This window comes from Cervus elaphus, chromosome 14, assembly GCF_910594005.1.
Source record: "Cervus elaphus chromosome 14, mCerEla1.1, whole genome shotgun sequence".
Lineage (NCBI taxonomy): Eukaryota > Metazoa > Chordata > Mammalia > Artiodactyla > Cervidae > Cervus > Cervus elaphus.
This window is the reverse complement of record NC_057828.1, coordinates 74,681,993-74,700,072: the sequence shown is the minus strand read 5'-3', so window position 1 is coordinate 74,700,072 and position 18,080 is coordinate 74,681,993. Positions and strand designations below refer to the sequence as shown.

General features: G+C 55.2%; 2 protein-coding genes across 11 annotated transcripts in view; one reads left to right on the top strand and one right to left on the bottom strand.

Moving 5' to 3' along the window:
* CAMK1G (calcium/calmodulin dependent protein kinase IG) overlaps positions 1-7,746 on the top strand; it is a 31,177-nt gene extending 23,431 nt beyond the window's left edge. For both annotated transcript variants that reach the window (XM_043923573.1, XM_043923572.1), the window contains exons 7-13: positions 599-674; positions 2,211-2,323; positions 3,080-3,158; positions 5,080-5,167; positions 5,399-5,817; positions 6,616-6,743; positions 6,877-7,746. In XM_043923573.1, the coding sequence (XP_043779508.1) occupies positions 599-674; positions 2,211-2,323; positions 3,080-3,158; positions 5,080-5,167; positions 5,399-5,817; positions 6,616-6,706 (866 nt within the window). In that variant the 3' untranslated portion in view covers positions 6,707-6,743; positions 6,877-7,746. The remainder of the gene's footprint in view (positions 1-598; positions 675-2,210; positions 2,324-3,079; positions 3,159-5,079; positions 5,168-5,398; positions 5,818-6,615; positions 6,744-6,876) is intronic.
* A 923-nt stretch (positions 7,747-8,669) lies between these two features.
* Positions 8,670-18,080, bottom strand: part of LAMB3 (laminin subunit beta 3) — a 47,483-nt gene continuing 38,072 nt past the window's right edge. For all 9 annotated transcript variants that reach the window (XM_043924516.1, XM_043924520.1, XM_043924519.1 and 6 more), the window contains 5 exons: positions 14,799-15,006; positions 13,380-13,521; positions 12,794-12,970; positions 11,688-11,841; positions 8,670-9,143 (listed from right to left, as the gene is read on the bottom strand). In XM_043924516.1, coding sequence (XP_043780451.1) covers positions 9,007-9,143; positions 11,688-11,841; positions 12,794-12,970; positions 13,380-13,521; positions 14,799-15,006 — 818 coding nt within the window. In that variant the 3' untranslated portion in view covers positions 8,670-9,006. The remainder of the gene's footprint in view (positions 9,144-11,687; positions 11,842-12,793; positions 12,971-13,379; positions 13,522-14,798; positions 15,007-18,080) is intronic.

Here is an 18,080-nt window from a genome sequence, read left to right as displayed (position 1 = left end):
TTTGAGTCCACAGGATACAAATCCCTGGTATCTGGGATAAATACCAAAGGCAGCTCACTACTGCCCTGGAGCTGCCAGTCAGAGGAAGACATGGCCATTCCCTCATGGAGCTCTTGGGCTGATGGGGAAGACTGAGGCCTGCCCTCAGGAGGTAACAGAGACTGATGGGGCAGTTCCCACCTGCCCTCTGGAAGCTCCTCAATTAACGGGAACTTCTGTTTTCAGGGAGATCCCAATCTCATGAGAGGAAAAAGTCCTTACCTTGCAGATTTCCCTGTCTAAAGAATCCCTGCCCTGGGAGTCTCCCATCTGAGTGGAAAGCTACAGGCCCTGCCTCCAGAGTACTCAGTCTGAAGCAGAAAACCTAGCCCCGGAGATCCCCAGTCTGATGGAGGAGTCATGGGCCCTGTCACGGGACCTCCCAGGGTACTGGAGAAAGATTTAGCCTGCTGGGAGAGACACCGTCCCTGTCCTAGGAGAATGTCTAGTCTTAAATATCAACACCATCCCAGGTGCTACCCTAGTCCTCTTCTCTAAGCCTCTTCCTGACCCTTGACACTGATCCTTCACCCCTGACTCTTCCTTTGGTTTACTGCAGCTCCAGAAGTGCTGGCCCAGAAACCCTACAGCAAGGCTGTGGACTGCTGGTCCATCGGCGTCATCACTTACATATTGTGAGTAGAAGCTGGTGTTGGCTCAGTTCCTGAGGAATCTCAGAGCCTACTCACCCTTTCTTCTCTCCTCCCCATCTCAGCACCTCAAGCAGCATCCACCTCCAAAGCATGTGCATGTACACGTGCATTCACACACACACACACACACTTACTCATGCACACAGCTCCAGAGGATCTTGTCCTGATCCCCACCCCGTTATAAAAACAGAGTTCTTATATGGCACTCCCGCTTTCTGCATCCCACCCCCATTTACTGTATATAAACGTACTGAGTCCCACTCTATGGAATGAGCAGTTAAGGAGGGAAAAGACATCCTAAACTTAGAAGCCAAGTGGGCACAATGTTCGCGTCTCAGATTTCTCTCCTGGTAACGTCAGCCCAAAGCAAAAGGATGGCCTGGATAAACCTAGTCACTGCTCCTCTCACGTTCTCAGGCTCTCCTTCCCAGATCTGCTCACCACCCCCTGCCCAGCATCCCTTCTCACTGAGTTTGCTCTCAAGAGCAAACTTTGCTCTTGAAAAATAACCTGAAATTAATCATTTCCTCCTCAGTGTGGATGCATTTCTCCATTTCCTCAACGTATATTGAATAACTCTTCTCTTCAATGAGCTATTGAACAAATTGTCATTGGCTGTCTCCTCTGTGCCAAGCAGTGGTTTAGGTTCTAAAGAATGAAGAACCAAACAGCCTAAAAAAATCCCTCAGGAAAGTTACATTCAAGTAGACATTTCTACCATCCTTCTTAAAGATAGTCAACTGATACATTATCTAAAGAGTCAGGGTTCCCTGGTGGTTCAAATGGTAAAGAATCTTCCTGCAATGCAGGAGACCTGGGATCTATTCCTGGGTTGGGAAGATCCCCTGGAGAAGGGAATGGCAACCCACTCCAGTATTCTTGCCTGGAGAATCCCATGGACAGAGCAGCCTGTGGGCTACAGTCTACAGGATCGCAAAGAGTTGGACACGACTGAGCGACTAACACTTTCGCTTTTCAAGAGTCATGGGGGCTTCCCCATGACACAGTGGTAAAGAATACCCCTGCAATGCAGGAGCCGCAGGAGATGCGGGTTCGATCTCTGGGTCAGGAAGACTGCCTGGAGGAGGACATGGCAATCCACTCCAGTATTCTTGGGTGGAGAATCCCATGGACAGAGGAGCCTGGTGGGCTCCAGTTCATAGGGTCTCGAAGAGTTGGACCCAACTGAAGCGACTTTGTACACATGCAAGAGTCAGGGGAAGGGAGAAAGTGAGGGTCTGGGGGATAGAATATACAAAGGGCCACCTGTTCCAAACTTCGGTTCCTGAATAAACGTCTGATGGAACCTGCATCATTCCTGCATCAGTTGGACATGACTGAAGCAACGTAGCACATGCACGCATCATTCGTGAATCAGGGGCAGACCCATGTACTGGTCACACTGCTGACTGGGGACCCTCATTGCCTGCCTGTGTATATAGTGGAGGCTGGGCAGAGGGGAGCGGCTGGCCCAGGACGGGGTCCCTCAGCAGCATATACCTTGCTGTTCCACTACAGGCTGTGCGGGTACCCCCCCTTCTACGAGGAAACTGAGTCTAAGCTGTTTGAGAAGATCAAGGAAGGCTACTATGAGTTTGAATCTCCGTTCTGGGATGACATTTCTGAGTCAGGTAAGACCAGTCCGAGGGAAAGACAAAATAACAGGCTCAAGGCAGAGGCTGCCAAGAGAAGCGAGCTTAACAAACGATGACAGTCCTGGCTCTTGGCAGGCCCTGGGGAATCTGATGGAACAGGCTGCCAAGGAAAGTGGAGAAATCTTTATCTGGTTCAAAGGCCAAATAAATGATTCGCATCTAAGGTTCCTGCTTTTGTTTTCCTGGAGGCAGGACCGTGAGATGCCTGGAAAAGCAGGGAGGTACTTCAGATGAGGGGCCAGGAGGGCAGAGCAAGCACAGGGGCGTGTTCCAGGCAGGAGGGGCAAAACCAAGGCCGAGTTTTGCTTTCACCTGTCCAGCCCGAGAGCCTGCATGGTCTGTGTAAGCAAAGGCCGTCAGTATTTGTCCTTGGGTCCATTTAAGTGGGGATCAGAGCTAAGCCAGCATTCACGCGTGTGCCCATGTGTGGTGCTGGCCCCTGACTGGTGCAGGCGGGCACCCGTGTGGCGTCAGGCACATGGGCGCCTCGTGACCAGAGATGTATCTGCAGTGCTGCGTGTGGGTGACACGGCTGCGTGGAGCCGCTCTGGTGGTTTCGGGTGGGTTGTTGCTTGGTGGTTTGGATTCTTTTTCTCTTTCAAGACTCTTAAAATTGCCTCTTTGGAAGATGAGCTAAAGATGCCTTCTGTGCCACCCACCAGCCTGGAAGTGACTCTCCATCAGTCATGAGATCTGGTCCTTAGCTTCTGTGTCTTTGGTTGCTCCCCACAGCCAAGGATTTTATTTGCCACTTGCTGGAGAAGGACCCGAATGAGCGGTACACCTGTGAGAAGGCCTTGAGGCACCCCTGGTGAGTGAGGAGCAGGTGGGCTCCAGACCCTCACTGTTGCTCCCCAGACACCACGCTGACTTTTTCACAGCACATTTCCCTGGAGTCTGCTTGACCTGAGCTGTTTACTGGTGTGGTACCCAAACGGCACAGATCAGATTGAGCCAGAGATGTAAAGAGCATTTATTGCGGTGGATTCTGACCCAACAGTAGCAGCTGGATCATCAAATCGGGAATCAGATGCAGCCAGATAGACAACTTTACTCTCCTTAAGAGCATCATCTCACTCTGGGGTCAAAGCCTGCTCCATGCGAGGTGCTTTGAGAACAGTCACAAAGCAACCAATTGATAAAGCAGGTAAGGGGCTTCCCAGGTGCTGCTGGTGGTAAGGAAACTGCCTGCCAATACAAGAGATGCAAGAGATGGGGGTTCGATCCTGGCTAAGGAAGATCCCCTAGAGGAGGGCTTGGCAACCCATGTCAGTTTTCTTGCCTGGAGAGTCCCATGGACAGAGGAACCTGGCAGGTTACAGTCCATAGGATCTCAAAGGGTCGAACATGACTGAAGCGGCTTAACACACACACACACACACACACGCACACGCGCGCACACACACACACACACACACAAAGCAGGTAAAGAAAGTCTTCAAACACTTCCTTTTTTTGTGCTACCCCCCTGCTGGGAAAATTTACAAGCTCCCCAGTTCCTACTGCAGCAAGCCATGGTTTTCCCTAATCTGGCCTGGCCTGTCACCTCCAACTTCATTTCTCAGAGTTCCCAACACACCTTCTCTATTCCAGAAAGGCCTAATGGCTGTATTTTTCTCCTGCCCTCTCCCATACCAAGCTCTTTCCACATTTCACCTTGGGTCAACACCATGTTCACCACCTCAAGGGCCCTGCCTTGGATGTACATCCTTCAGGATCCAGAGCCACGTCTATCCTCTTCGGAAGCCCTGGCTCCTGCAGTCCAGACAGACTTTCCCATCTTTCTCTAACGATTACACACCTCACCATGAATTACTCTAGTTCATGGCGTGAAACAAGGCGTCCAGCCTGCACTGTAATCCCCTAGCGATCAGGGCCACATCTGTTACCTCCCTGGGTCCCTTAGTACCTAGAAAGTACTGTTCACACAGCAAGTGTCTGAGGACACTTAGAGATGGATGGATAAGAGGCTCAGGGGACAGGGAACAGGCAGCCTCTGTGGGGGTGGCCTCATAGAGGAAAGGTTCCGAGAGGAGATGGTTTCTGTGCAAAGTTTAGAGTCAAAGAATAGTAACAGCCCAAATGCCCTCTGACATTGGGCCAGGAGTGAGGAATGGGGTATCAGTAAACTTTTATTTCTATAAAATGCCAGATAGTAAGTGTTTTAGGCTTCACTGGCCATATCGTTTCCATGGCAACTACTCAATCTGCCCGTCGCAGCATGGACGCAGTATAGCCCATAGCTGAATGAATGGGCATCTCTGTGTCACAGAGAGACCTTACTTACAAAAGCAGGCAATGAGTACGTTTGGTCCACAGGCTGTAGGTTGCCCACCCAGTTCGAAAGCAAGTTTCTAAAGCATAGTAACACTAGTGTTAGTTGCTCAGTCATGTTCAGCTTTTTGAAACCACATAGACTGCAGCCTGGCAGGCTCCTCTGTCCATGGAATTCTCCAGGCAAAAATGCTGGAGTGGGTAGCCATTTTCTTCTCCAGGGGATCTTCCTGACCCGGGGATCAAACCCGGGTCTCCTGCCTTGCAGGCAGATTCTTTACCATCTGAGCTACCTAGGAAGCCCTTCTAAAGCATAGGCCCCCTATGACCTGTCCAGGGGGTTCCAGTCCTTGACCCAGGGAACTCCAGGCAGCTTACCCTGGATGCCCAGCCCCTGCCCAACCCCTGACAGAGTCCCCATCACCACCACTAGCCAGATGTCCCCTCCACATCCACAGGATTAATGGAAATACAGCCCTGCACCGGGACATCTACCCATCAGTCAGCCTCCAGATCCAGAAGAACTTCGCCAAGAGCAAGTGGAGGGTGAGTTGTCCTCTCCAGGAGGCGAGCGGGCCGTCTGGGCCCTGGAGGCTGGGCTGGGGCAGCTGGGGCAGGGGGCTTTCCTTGGGGTTCTCCCAGCAGACGCTGGAGCTCCCTGGACCCTTCTGTGAAATGAGAGGTGTGCACGTTGGTTTCAAGCATCCACGGGGCAGAGGGAAGGCTGGAGGCCCTCTGGGGTGGAGACGGTCAGAGATGGGTCTTGTGTCTCCCCAGCAAGCCTTCAATGCAGCGGCCGTGGTCCACCACATGCGGAAGCTGCACATGAACCTGCACAGCCCGGGGGTCCGGCCGGAGGTGGAGAACAGGCCGCCCATCCCTGCAGCCTCGAGACCCACCTCCCCGGAGATCACCATCTCTGAGACTCCCGCCGCCCCGGGCCCGAGCACGGCAGCCTCCGTGCCGACCCGGCTGCCCTGCCGGCACGGCCCCCAGCCTGCGGCCCCCGGTGGCAGGTCCCTCAACTGCCTGGTCAACGGGTCCCTCCGCATCAGCAGCAGCTTGGTGCCCATGCAGCAGGGGCCCCTGGCCGTCGGGCCCTGCGGCTGCTGCCCCAGCTGCACGAACGTCGGTACCAAAGCGAACGCGTCCTACTGCTCTGAGCCCACGCTCCTCAAAAAGGCCAACAAAAAACAGTACGTACTTCCAGCCCCAGGCTTAGCCCTGCTCAACCTGGGGCTGAAAGAACTCAGGGCAAGGGAGCGAAAAGAAAGAGACCCGGGAGCCTCTCCCACTCGGAAGCAGCTCCATGGTGTAGAAAAGCTCTGGAAGTCGGGGGGTCCAGGGAGATGCCCCTGGCCCGGTCCCCGCCCCCCACCAGCTGTGTGGCCACCGACATGTCCACCTGTACCTGTCTCTAGCTCGCGTGTCTGTGAAATGGTCTGATTGGACGTGTCCGCCTGTACCTCTGTCTCTAGCTCGCATGTCTGTAAAATGGTTTGGGTCACACCTGCTCGGTCTACCCCACAGGAAAAATGAAAGTCGCTCAGTCGTGTCTGACTCTTTGCAACCCCATGGACAGTAGCCTGCCGGGTTCCTCTGTCCATGGGATTCTCCAGGCCAGAACACCAGAGTGGGTACCCATTCTCTCCTCCAAGGGAGTCTTCCCATCCTAGGGATCGAACCCTGCATTGCAGGCAGATTCTTTGCCTTCTGAACCACCAGGGAAGCCTTACAGTGTTGCTGTCAGAATTTAGTGAGGCATCAGGGGCTATAAACGCCTGCAGGAAAGTGGATACATGCGAGTGGCGGGCACTAGATTCCAGGGACACTGTGTTTTGGGAGGACTAGGGGGCTTGGTTATCTCATCCGTTTTCTCTATAAAGGTTTATACTTTCTGCACCTCATAAAGGGAGGTCTGAGTGGCTGCCACAGGCATGGCCCTTCCTCCTTCCCCAAATACTCCACAGCCTGCTGCAACGTTTCCTTTCCAGGAACTTCAAATCGGAAGTGATGGTGCCAATGAAAGCCGGCGGCAGCTCCCACTGCCGGGTGGGGCAGACTGGAGTCTGTCTCATCATGTGATCCCTGGGGCCCGCGTCTGTCTCACTACAATTTTCAGGTGAGGGGACTAGAGGGAGGAAGGTTGCGAGCTCACGGGACAGCCCTGCCCTGGGGTCTCCACAATGGGGGACAAGGGGTACTAGAGGCGGCAGCACCCCCCAACCCCAACCCTCAACCCCTTTCCTCTGCAGGAGAGATACACAACTCTTCTCCGCCCTTCCAGACCTGGAGTCTACCCTGAGGTGGGAGGGAGGGACAGCAAGCAGACCAAGACCTGATCGGATGCAGCAGCCGGCTGCCGCCCAGGGCAGAGCCTCCCCGAAGGCCCGGGAGTGAGCCCCGGGCGCGGTGGAGCTTCAGGAAGCTGCGGGCAGGAGGAGCAGCATCCTCGGGGGCCTGCCTGCTCCATGCCCCCCACCCCGACACGCCCGCCCGCCGGGGTGGCTCTGTGCAGGGCGCGTAGACAGCTCATGCCCAGGTCTGTGTCGTCGTGAAAAGCTTAATGGGCTGGCCCATCTGTGTTGCCATCTCCGAGCAAAGCCATATGGAGCAGCTACCCAGCCTCCCCACTCAGCACACACTCGCTCCTGCCTCTCCTTGACGGAGGGGCCTGCCCTTCTGCATGAGTGACAGGCAGCATCGCGGTCTGCCTGTGAGCTCTCGGAGTTCACCTCCCAACTCCCTAACTCCGGGATGGCTCCCAACCCTCTGCACTTCTGATCCACCTATGCCTCCACCCCTGTCCAAAAGCAGTACCACACCCTCCAAGATGAAACAGAAAGAAACCCACCACTAGGTACTGTAAGCACTTTTTATCATGGCTGGATGCCCTCCACACACACACACACACACACACACACACACACACACACACACTCAATTAAGTAAAAATTGGAAGTTGACTGTTGCCCTTTCAGCCAGTCATTCAAATCCTGCTTCTGCTCTTTTCTCTCCCTGAAAATCAGGCACATTGTTCTTGTCCCGGCCCTGTTCTCTTGTTCTCCGGCCCTCCGGCTTCCTGCTCTGTGCTGTGCTGAATAAAATGGACATATTTTTCTCTATGAGGCTTCTTTCGGTCGTTCTCTAAGTCAGAAGCAGCTCGGGGGCTTCTGGGTCCTGCAGAGTGGAAGATGCGTGACAGCTGGAGGTCAGGCCGGACTCGGGAGGGCAGGAGCTCTGGGGGGTGGGCCCGGCGCCTCATGTCGTGAGTGACACACATCAACTCAGTTTCCTCTCCAACAGCCCCTTGGAGGTAGGCGCCGTTGGAACCCAGACAGCCCGGCCCCAGCATCCTCCTAATGCCTGTAACAGATGAACATGGGTCTGAGGCCCCGCTCAGCCCTGCCGGCCACATCTGTGACCCTGGTGGAGTCCCCAAGCCTCTGGTGCCTTGGTTTCCTCACCTATCAAATGGGAACAACAATGCCACCCATGGCATGAGATAATGCACACACTCCCTGAATAATTACTGTGATCAATGACGACCAAGAAGTTACTGTAGGTAAAACGCTAGCATGGTGCCTAGACCACAGTTAACACACAAATATTCGTGCCATTCGCATATCTGCCAACACGAACACACACGCACACGCACACCCGTTTACAGCTTCTTTTTAAAATCCCAAGAGACACAAAGTCTAGTCTTAGTTCTGCCTCTCGGAACTGTGTGATTTCAAACAACTTCCTCCCCATGTCTGGGTTTCTATTTCTTCATCTACAAATGAGAAACTGGATGGTTGTTCAAAGATGGAAACAGCTCCTCTGGCCTCTCAAGGAAGGAGTTCAACCAGTTCCTGGAGTCTCCCCACGTCTGGGTGGTGCGCCAGCTAGACTGGGCAGAGGGGGTCAGCTGGTGCTTCATACACCACCAGGCCTTGGGCTTGAGCAGGGGAGCACGCAGGGACCCCAGACCGGAGACAGAAACAAGTGAGAAAGCTTTACGTCAGAGGGAGACAGAAAAGTTCCCCTCTTTGGACCTCCAGGCTCCTTTCCCGAGATTTTTATTGGACTTTTCCCTTGTGCATCGTTGTTAGTTACAACTCTGAGTGGGCCCAGGCCTTCAGCCTCAGTGGAGAAAGAAGGCAAAGACACTGCCCAGCCAAGCACCCCGCATTCGAGAGCTGCTGGTCACAGGGATGCAGGCCCACCTCCACGGTCGCCGTCCCCCAGTCCCACCGGCCCAGGCTCAGCTGCACCCCAGAAGGGGTGGTCCCGGCCGTGCTTTAGGCTGCGTAAGGGTCCCCTGGAGCTGGAACGTATGGCCAGCCAGCCGGGCCCAGGAGCCAAGAGGGCAGACTTGGGGGTGGCGGGCTGGTCCCGCATCACTTGCAGGTGGCGTAGTAGAGCACGCGCCCGTTGATGTGGTTCCGAATCTGCTCCACGCGCTGCTCCAGCCCCGTCAGGTCCGCCGAGCGGAGCACGATGGCCTGGCTCCCCCGAAGCAGCTCTGATTCCATGTCTGAGGGCCGAGGGAACAGCCGGAGAGGGGAGAGGAGCTGGTGAGATGCCCCGGGACTCCCAACCCTTTCATCCCCTCCCACCCACCCAGAGCTGCATCTGCCAGAGAAACCACCTCCACCCCGAGAGGAGCCTGGCCCCCAAGGCAGCTCTCCCCAGCCCCCTCTCCCACTTTTAAAGAAACCAGGCCGAGGCTGGACCCAGGGGTCCCCCTGCCCCTACACTTCTCCTCGGCTCTAGGCGGAGCAGTCCCAGGCTGATGAGGGAGGGCCCCAGCACCAAGGTTAGACACTCGCTGTGGTGGACCGGTCAGCCGCCATCCCACCAGCGATCCTGGTGAGCGCCAGGGCAAAAGAGCTGGAAGGCTGAATTCCTCCCCATTTTCTCTCCCCGACACTCCAGATACACCTAGTCCTACCCCCTGGTCCATATTGTGTCCCACCCCCCAGATTATGTGTGGAGGATGTGAAGGACTCCGAAGGGATCTGGTCCAGTCTGTCCCTCCTGTGGTCCTAGGCAGCTTGGCATTCACAGGAGTTGGTACCCAGCCTCAGACTCAACTTCCCAGAGCCGGGCGGCAGTGGGGGTCACTGCCTCACGAGGCTCCATCCTCAGGCAGTCCTCATTACAAAGTCTTCTCATTAAGCCAGAATCTGAGCACGTCTTGCTTCCACCCCGTGGTCCCGGGTCTGTCTCCTGAGTTGTTAAGACTCGATCTGCTATGCCTCCCACGTGGCAGTCCTTCACATGTCTGAGCCTCATCTTCCCCAGAGGAAACCGCCCTAGATCCTTCCTCCACACCTCACCTGATATAATCACCAGGACTTCCTACTTCCCAACTCTGCTCACCCCCGCCCTGACCCCCGATGTGCACTGGTTTGCCAATATTTCTTCTGGAGATGAACTGGCCTCCACTGAACCCCACGTCCCAGGTGAGATTATCAGTGGAGTGTATCAGGGGTTATTACAAGGTTGACAGTCGGCCAGTAGGCCCCCATATGGACCTATGGGCCATAATAAAATAGTGACATTTTAATAGCTGCTGCTCTCTTCCTCCATTCTTGTTCATGCATAGGGATAGGGGCTCCCTATGCATGATCTTCCCCATAACCCCACAATTAAAGGTAAATTCCAGCAAGCAGGCAAATGCTTGCTTCAATGAGTTATTTTCTGGCTGGTAGGTAGGTGAAGGGCACACCAGTTATGAAATATTTTTAATATCACCCTTGAGCCATTACTCCCCTTATTTTGGCTGCTTTACATTTATAAGCTCTTCTGTCAGGAGCAAGGCACTTCTGGCTTATATCAAAATTCCTGGATCTTTTTCAGGTGAGTAACAATTTGTATGAGTTTATCACTTACCAGTTATAAAGTTTCTAGCTACATTAGCCGCCTGAGTACCCGGCCTTACCTGAGCTATACTTGTGAGTCCAGACAATGCCAGGTTAAGAGAGAATGCTTCTCTTTACTTAAATTTTATCCTGTTAGTTTCAGCCCATCCTTCTGAAACTTAGAACGCTAGTTCTGTTATCCGGTGTATTTGCTACCTGTCATCCTCAGATTTGATTAGAAAATTCTTTGTCTTCACACAGAACAGTGATGGACAAGGTCAGGGCAGGCCCTGACCCAGGGCTGGGCTCCTCCATCTGGGTCAGCTCCTCCCGCTTCAGGTGCGGCTGGCCACGGCCTCGAATCCACTCACTGTCGACTCACCAGCCCACCTTTCTCCATTCTGTCCGTCTGGCTAGCCACACAGATTTTTGTCAAAAGCTTTCTCCAAAATTCAAAGAAACTCTGGCCGTGGCATTCACAGGGCACCCCAGGGCCGTGACCCCGTCATCGCATCTTTAGAGACTGAGCCTGGAGGCCCCTGTTCTCCTTTCTGGGGAGCCTCGGAATGCTTTCGAAAGCTCCTTTCATTATGACTTGCTGGATGCTTTCCTACTGCCCCCAGGGCTGTCTATCCCCCTCCTCCTGGCGGGCGGGCCGGCCGTGGGCACCAGCCACGTGGCTCCACGCTCCTTCTCTCCCGCCGGTTTTGTCCTCGTCAGCCCTCCCCTCCAGGAGGGTGGTCCTGCCCACATCCTCTAGTTCCTCCCTATCCACCCTGTCCTGACGACCTTCCTCTTCCCCACAGCCTCATCCTTCCACCTCAAATCTGATCTTTTTTTTTCTTTTTTGGACACTACCGTCACTGAACATTTCTCTCTGACATTATGTATCCTCTGAGCCCCTCGAGTGCCTATTATTCAGGCTTTCATCACAGACCTCCTTGTGCGGTTAAATAGTTTCATGAAGCTAATGGCCAACAGGAAAAATGCCCCCTCTGGATTGCAAGCTCCTCGAAGGCAGGCCTAGTCTTGCGAACATCACCACATTCCTCACAGCCCCATTCTAGGCCTTGTTCCTGTTAGGCGCTCGGGAAATACCAATTGCTCTCACTCCCCTAGCATTGCTAGCTCCAAAGGGTGGGCCTCAGAAACCCTGGGTTGGCAGCAGCCTTCAGGGATGTCCCGCGGTCCAAGGCCCTGGACCACTGTCTCACCTCTCATCCTGTCCATCATCGCCATGGTCTCCCCAAACAGTTCCTCCGCCTCCGTCTTGACACTCAGAATTCGGCTGCCCTGTTCTCCCAGCATGGAGCTCTGATCCAACCGGTCCTTCAACTCAGCATATTTTTGCTTTACTCTCTCAAATCCCTGAAAAAAGGAAAAACCATTTCTGCATCACCATCATCCACAGTCCTAAAGGCCTTTGGCTAAAGGAGTTGATATCACCCACATCCAGACACGGGGATGAGGTGCCTTTTAACATCCCCCATGGGGTGGGTCTGCTCTATAAAAGCCCCGGGCCACAAACTGCACCTCTGTACTTCCCTCCACCCGCAGCGCCTGTCGCTCCCCAGCTCACCGCCAGCGCAGAGCCAGATACGTGGCTGTCACTTAACAGCGTGCTTGGCAGCTTGGCCGTTGTACCAGGGCCACCGGCACCCTGGAGACACTGAGAATGGCTCTCTGACCTTCTCTCTGATCTAATTCTGACAGCAATGGGGCTCAAGCTATGCTAAATCAAGAGTGCCTGTCTGGGCTAGGAAGCCACAGATAGAGGATAAGCTCTGGATTGGGTGTCAAGAGCCCTGCTTTGTAGATGAGTGTTATGCCTGGACAAAATCCACTTCGTCTGTGAAAGGAGAGGAACTGGACTGGCTGTTTCCAACATCCCCAGAGTGGCTCCACCAAAAGCAGCCAAGGGTGCAAGAATCCAGAAGCTCACCCTGATCCTGGATATATTTCAGAGTAACTGGTACTTAAAGTGCTTTGAGGGGGCTTCCCAGGTGATGTTAGTGGTTAAAAAAAAAAAAAAAAAAACCTGCTTGCCAATGCAAGAGACATAAGAGACAGGTTCAATCTCTGGGTCAGGAAGATCCCCTGGAGGAGGGCATGGCAAGCCATTCCAGTGTTCTTGCCTGGAGAATCTCCATGGACAGAGGAGCCCGGCGGGCTACAGTCCATGGGGTCGCACAGAGTCGGACAGGACTGAAGCGATCACGCCCATGTAAGGTGCTTTGGAGCGTGGTCTTATCAAGCGTACACAGCCCCCTCCTGCTCCCACTGACAGGGCTTCCTCGGGCTCTCTCCGCTCTCTCCGTACCTCCTGGGCGCTCAGCGCCTGCTTGCTGGCCTCCTCTGCCAGTTGCTGGGCCTTTGCTGCCTGTGCCTGCTGCTGCCTGGCCCGGCGGCCAAGCTCCTCCATCCGTGCTCGGAAGCCCCCCAGCTGCTCCGACATGCTGGTCACCAGTCTCTTTGCTGGTCCTAGTACCTGCTGAACCTTTGTGGAAAAAGAGAGACCTGGGGCTTGGGGTGTGTCTCATAGGCAGCGACCTTCGGTCTTCTTTCCTCCAACTCATTGGGCCACAAAAACTCCCTCCAATCAAGGCATCACTATCACCTCCATCCAATCCCCTAACTGCCGCCAGCATGCAAGCCTCCCAGCCTTCCCCGGCTCAGCTGACCGCCCCGCCTACTCCTGCCAGAGCTCAGAGGCCACCCCTGCTTCTGCTTCAGCCACGAGGCCCAAAAACTAAAAGCTCGAAGCCAGGCCCAAGGCTTGTAGCCCCTGCTTCTTTAGGGCCCCATCTCAGCTCCCAGCCAGGTCCCTTCCCAACATCGTCTCTGCCTCGCGCCCAGGTCTGAACATCCATTCCCCCACGTGGGTAGGGGGAAGCCGTGACGCCTACCTCGGCAACCCTGTCCTGGATGAGCCGCAGGGAGCGGCGGGTGCCCCGCATGGTGTCCTGGGCCTCCTGCAGAGCCAGCGTGCCCTGCCGCAGGGCCCCCAGGACGTCCTCCACCTGGCCCTCCACTGTGTGGGCCCGGCTCCTGGGGCGGGACGGGCACAAGGGACGGCGGAGAATTCACTCAGTGGAGAGCGAAGGAAGGTGCTCTCCAGTCCCGGACGGCACCCCTTCCAGCCAAGGCAAGAGGCCGAGTACTAACTCGGTAGTAGCTTTTCCATCCCAGGACCCCAGCAAACCCCCTCCCCGGGCCAGGTGGAAGAACATTCCCGGAAGGTGGAAACCATGCCTCTTTACTGCTGTCTCTTCTGGGGACCAGCGCAGCGCACTGCAGGAGCCCAGGCCATGATTACGGCTGAGTTTAATAAAGCAGGCTTTTCCCCAACCACTTGATGAAAGTGAAAGAGGGGAGTGAAAAAGTTGGCTTAAAGCTCAACATTCAGAAAACTAAGATCATGGCATCCGGTCCCATCACTTCATGGCAAATAGATGGAGAAACAGTGACAGGCTTTATTTGGGGAGGGGCTCCAAAATCACTGCAGATGGTAACTGCAGCTATGAAATTAAAAGACGCTTATTCCTTGGAAGAAAAGTTATGACCAACCTAGACAGCATATTAAAAAGCAGAGACTACTTTGCCAACAAAGGCCTGTCTAGTCAAGGCTATGGTTTTTCCAGTAGTCATGTATGGATGTGAGAGTTGGACTATAAAGAAAGCTGAGCGCCGAAGAATTGATGCTTTTGAACTGTGGTGTTGGAGAAGACTCTTGAGAGTCCTTTGGACTACAAAAGGAGATCCAACCAGTCCATCCTAAAGGAAATCAGTCCTGAATATTCATTGGAAGGATTGATGTTGAAGCTGAAACCCCAATACTTTGGCCACCTGATGTGAAGAACTGACTCACTGGAAAAGACCCTGATGCTGGGAAAGATGAAAGGCGGGAGACGGGGACGAAAGAGGATGAGATGATTGGATGGCATCACCGACTCAATGGACATGGGTTTGGGTGGACTCCGGGAGTTGGTGATGGACAGGGAGGCCTGGTGTGCTGCAGTCCATGGGGTCCCAAAGAGTTGGACACAACCAAACAACTGAACTAAACTGAACTTCCCCAACCACAAGAGCTGAGGCGGCCGTTGGGGACAGTTTCCAGCATGGAAAGCAGGGCCATGCTGAGTGAACCTGAACCTGGACGCTGGATATCACTTGACCATCTGCCACCACACTCAGCACCCCTCCCGTCTCCCAGCCCTCAGCATCCCTCTGATTTACAGAGGTTCCTCTCTTGCTTCCAGCAACACAGCCGGGGAGCAAAACCCCAGCCCGGTCCTGGGAGGAGAGATCAGGGCACCAGGCCATACCTGGCCTGCTCGGCCTCAGCCTGCAGCCTGCGAGCCCGAGCGATGTCCTGCTTGGTCTGGGACAGCACCAGGTCCACGTTGGGGAGCCTGGCCGCGATGGCCTGGATCTCGTTCATCTTCCGCAGGACTGTGGCCGAGTCGGTGGGCAGCCACAGGGCCAGCACGGCCTCGCTGACCTCCTGGATGGTGGCCGTGTCGGTGTCGGGGTCTGGAAGACAAGCCGCCCATTGGACTGGGGGAGCCCAGCCACATTCCCCCAAGGTCAGAGGCCTCCCCCAGGCCCAGCGGCACCCGTAGCATCTCCGTCTAGCCTGCCCACAGAGCTGCCGCCCTCCCCTCCCAGGCACCCTGCTCTGAGGGTTTCCGGGCGCCCTGCCGTGGGAGGAGGGGCGTTGGCACAGCTGTGGCAACTATGTGGCATCGCAGGAAGTTGCAGGCTAGGGAGGAGGAGGCGGTGCCAGGCAGCTGGGCCCGAACAATGCCTGGAGCGCAGACGTAAGCGCCCTGGGGTGGGGACACCAGGCAAGAACGGAAACTGCTTCCTTGGCAATAAGACCCCTGCCACGTGCCCCTTCCACCTCGGGCCAGAGTGCTTGTTTGTGTAAAGGCGGGTCAAGGTCATCAGGACTTTGGTCACATGTCAGCTTCTGAGGGAGGTGGGCCCCGGCCATCCGATCGAGGGAGGCAATCTGCACCCTCTGCCAATATTTCCCCTCCTCATTCTCCCGAACGTTTATCACCACCCACACGCCAAACAGTTAATTCGTTTGTCGGGTTTTCCGTCTGACTCCCCACGAGAATATGAGCAATGTGAGGACAGGGACTGGCATTCAGCCCCAGCTGTAGCCCAGCCCCGAGCACGGTGCCTGGCACTCAGAGGCACTCTATATACAGCGAATGAGTGGCTGAAGGGGCTCCAGACCCAGGCTTCCCCTTTCCTACTCAAGCCAACGGGGCCAAGTTAGCTAGCTTCTCTGAGCTCAGTCTCCCGATCTGTGAAAGGAGCTGATAGGAAACAATCATCAGGAATTTCACAAAGCACTTCTGGGTCAGAGAGTAAGATCAGACGTACAGAGGTGGTGTCTCCTTCCCTTTGGTCTCTCTACAGATTCCACCGGTACCGCCGTGGGAAGGAAGTGGGCATCGCCTATCCAGAAGGTTTGCCCTGTGACTGGAACTTTTCTGGGGGCCCCAGGTCTAGCTTTATTCTGCAATCAAAGGGGTCCCAGATCTAGCTTTATTCTGCAATCAAAGGGGCCCCAGATCTACCCTTATTCTGCAATCAAAAGCTGCCTCACCAGGTGGTTACACAGGTCCCAGACCGAGTCCCCTCCCCGTGCCAGCTGGAAGGACATCCCTAGAAGGTAGAAACCACGCCTCTTTGCTACTGGGTTCTTACGGGGCCAGAAGCACACCGCAGGAGCCCAGGGCATGACTGCAGCTGTTTAATCAAGTGAGCTTTTCCCCAACCACCTGCTTTCACAAGGACCTCCCAGTAGAGACCATCACCTGCTCGCCTAACTCTGAGTCTTACTCTCAAAACACAGCTTAGACATGCCTTCCCAGAAAGCTTCCCACGGCGAGCACACCCCCACCTAGCATCTGCCCTTCCTTCGTTCCTCATCACTTCCACTGCGCCCGAGGGCTTGGTCTGAGTCACACAGTTTCGTGGGCTTCTGAGTCTCAGGGTGGGCTCAGCAAACCTTCACTGCTCTGAGCAGCAGGAGGTGGGGCGCAGAGGCTGCGAACCAGATTGGACGTGGTCTCTGCCCTCGTGGAGCTTGGAATCTAGCGGGACAAGGGAGCACAACCCTGGGTGATGGGGCCAAGCACGGGGTGTGAGGGTTGCACCTGTGGAGGGGCGTCTAACCACTGAGGAGCCCGTGCAGGGGCAGCTAACCCGCTCTGCCTGGAGACCGAGATACCTAGAGGATGCTTAGGGGGTAAACGGGAATTAGTCAGGCGCCAGGTAGGGCAGGGGAGAGAAAGCAAGAAGGTGAATATGAGCAAAGACAAGGAAGCACGTGTGTGTGTGTGGCAGGGTGGGGGGCCTCCATCTCACAGTGCAGTGATCTCGAGTGTGGACCCTGGAGGTAGGTGAGCCCTACCCTCACCCGTTCCAAGCTGGGTGCCCATGGGCAGGTTTCTCAACCTCCCTGTGTCTGGTGTCCTCATCTACAAAGTGGTAGGCAGTCAGGATTAAATAATGTAATACCCATGAAGCACTTTAGAACAGCGCCTGGCACTTCCTAAGACTTCAGTACACCTGATTTATTATTTTTGTCACTTCCGTTGATGACCTGGGAAAGACGGAGTCCCCTCCCTCTTCCGCTGGCCCTGCACCGTCCTGCTCTCGCTGGGTGATCCCTGCATGCCCACAGCAGCTGCTACGCGTGCTGCCTGCAGTAGGACCCTGGCCACAAGAGCCTACGGCCTTGGAGACTCTAAGAACCGTCCTGGCTCCTTCCCGTCCTGGCTGAGGCCCTGCTCCTCCTCTCTGCCCTGCGTCCTGTCCCAGGACTCAATCTGAGTTGAGGGGACAGCAGGCACCCCACAGCCCGGCAACTCCCTGCCCATTCACAGGAGCCGGGGCAGCACCCCAAAGGAGAGGCTCCCAACCCCCTCACCCCTGGCTGGGGTCGATGCAGGAGCGGGGTCAGCCCTACTCGGCTTCACTCGGGGGCAAGGCTTCCTCATCTGGGAGGCCGAGCCCCAAACTCTGGCCTGCCCCCTTCATCCACGCTGTCAGGCCCCATTGGCCGGCAAGCATGTGGCACGTCCCCATTCTGAGGATCTCCAGAGGGTGCTGACTGCAGCCTGGCCTGGGGCCACCCAGGGCACCTCAGGCAGATCCTTCCTGCTTCTCTCCAACCTGCCATGTGCACTCAGGAGGGAGCTCCGGGCTCTTGGAGCCAAGGCACCCCAACAGCAGCAGGAGGATATACTGTTGTTACACCAGGCCCTCGGCTCCCAGCCAAGCAAATACCCTGGCAGGGACCAGAAATCTAATAATAACAGTTCATATTCCTGAGGCACCTTTCGTTTTTTGAAACACATTTTACATCAGTTTCTTGATGCCCAGATTAAACTTGTGAAATACTCTCATCTTGGTTGGCAGAAGCAAACTTGCCCAAAGTTCCACAAATTTCCTGAGTCCTGTCCTGGGATCTTTGCCACTCCCCAGGGCAGCACAGGAGTGCCTCAGGTTCCTTTACTCACTCAACCAACAGTGGGCACTTTTTCTGGGCCTGACCAGGGACACAGTGAGCAAGACACACAGCC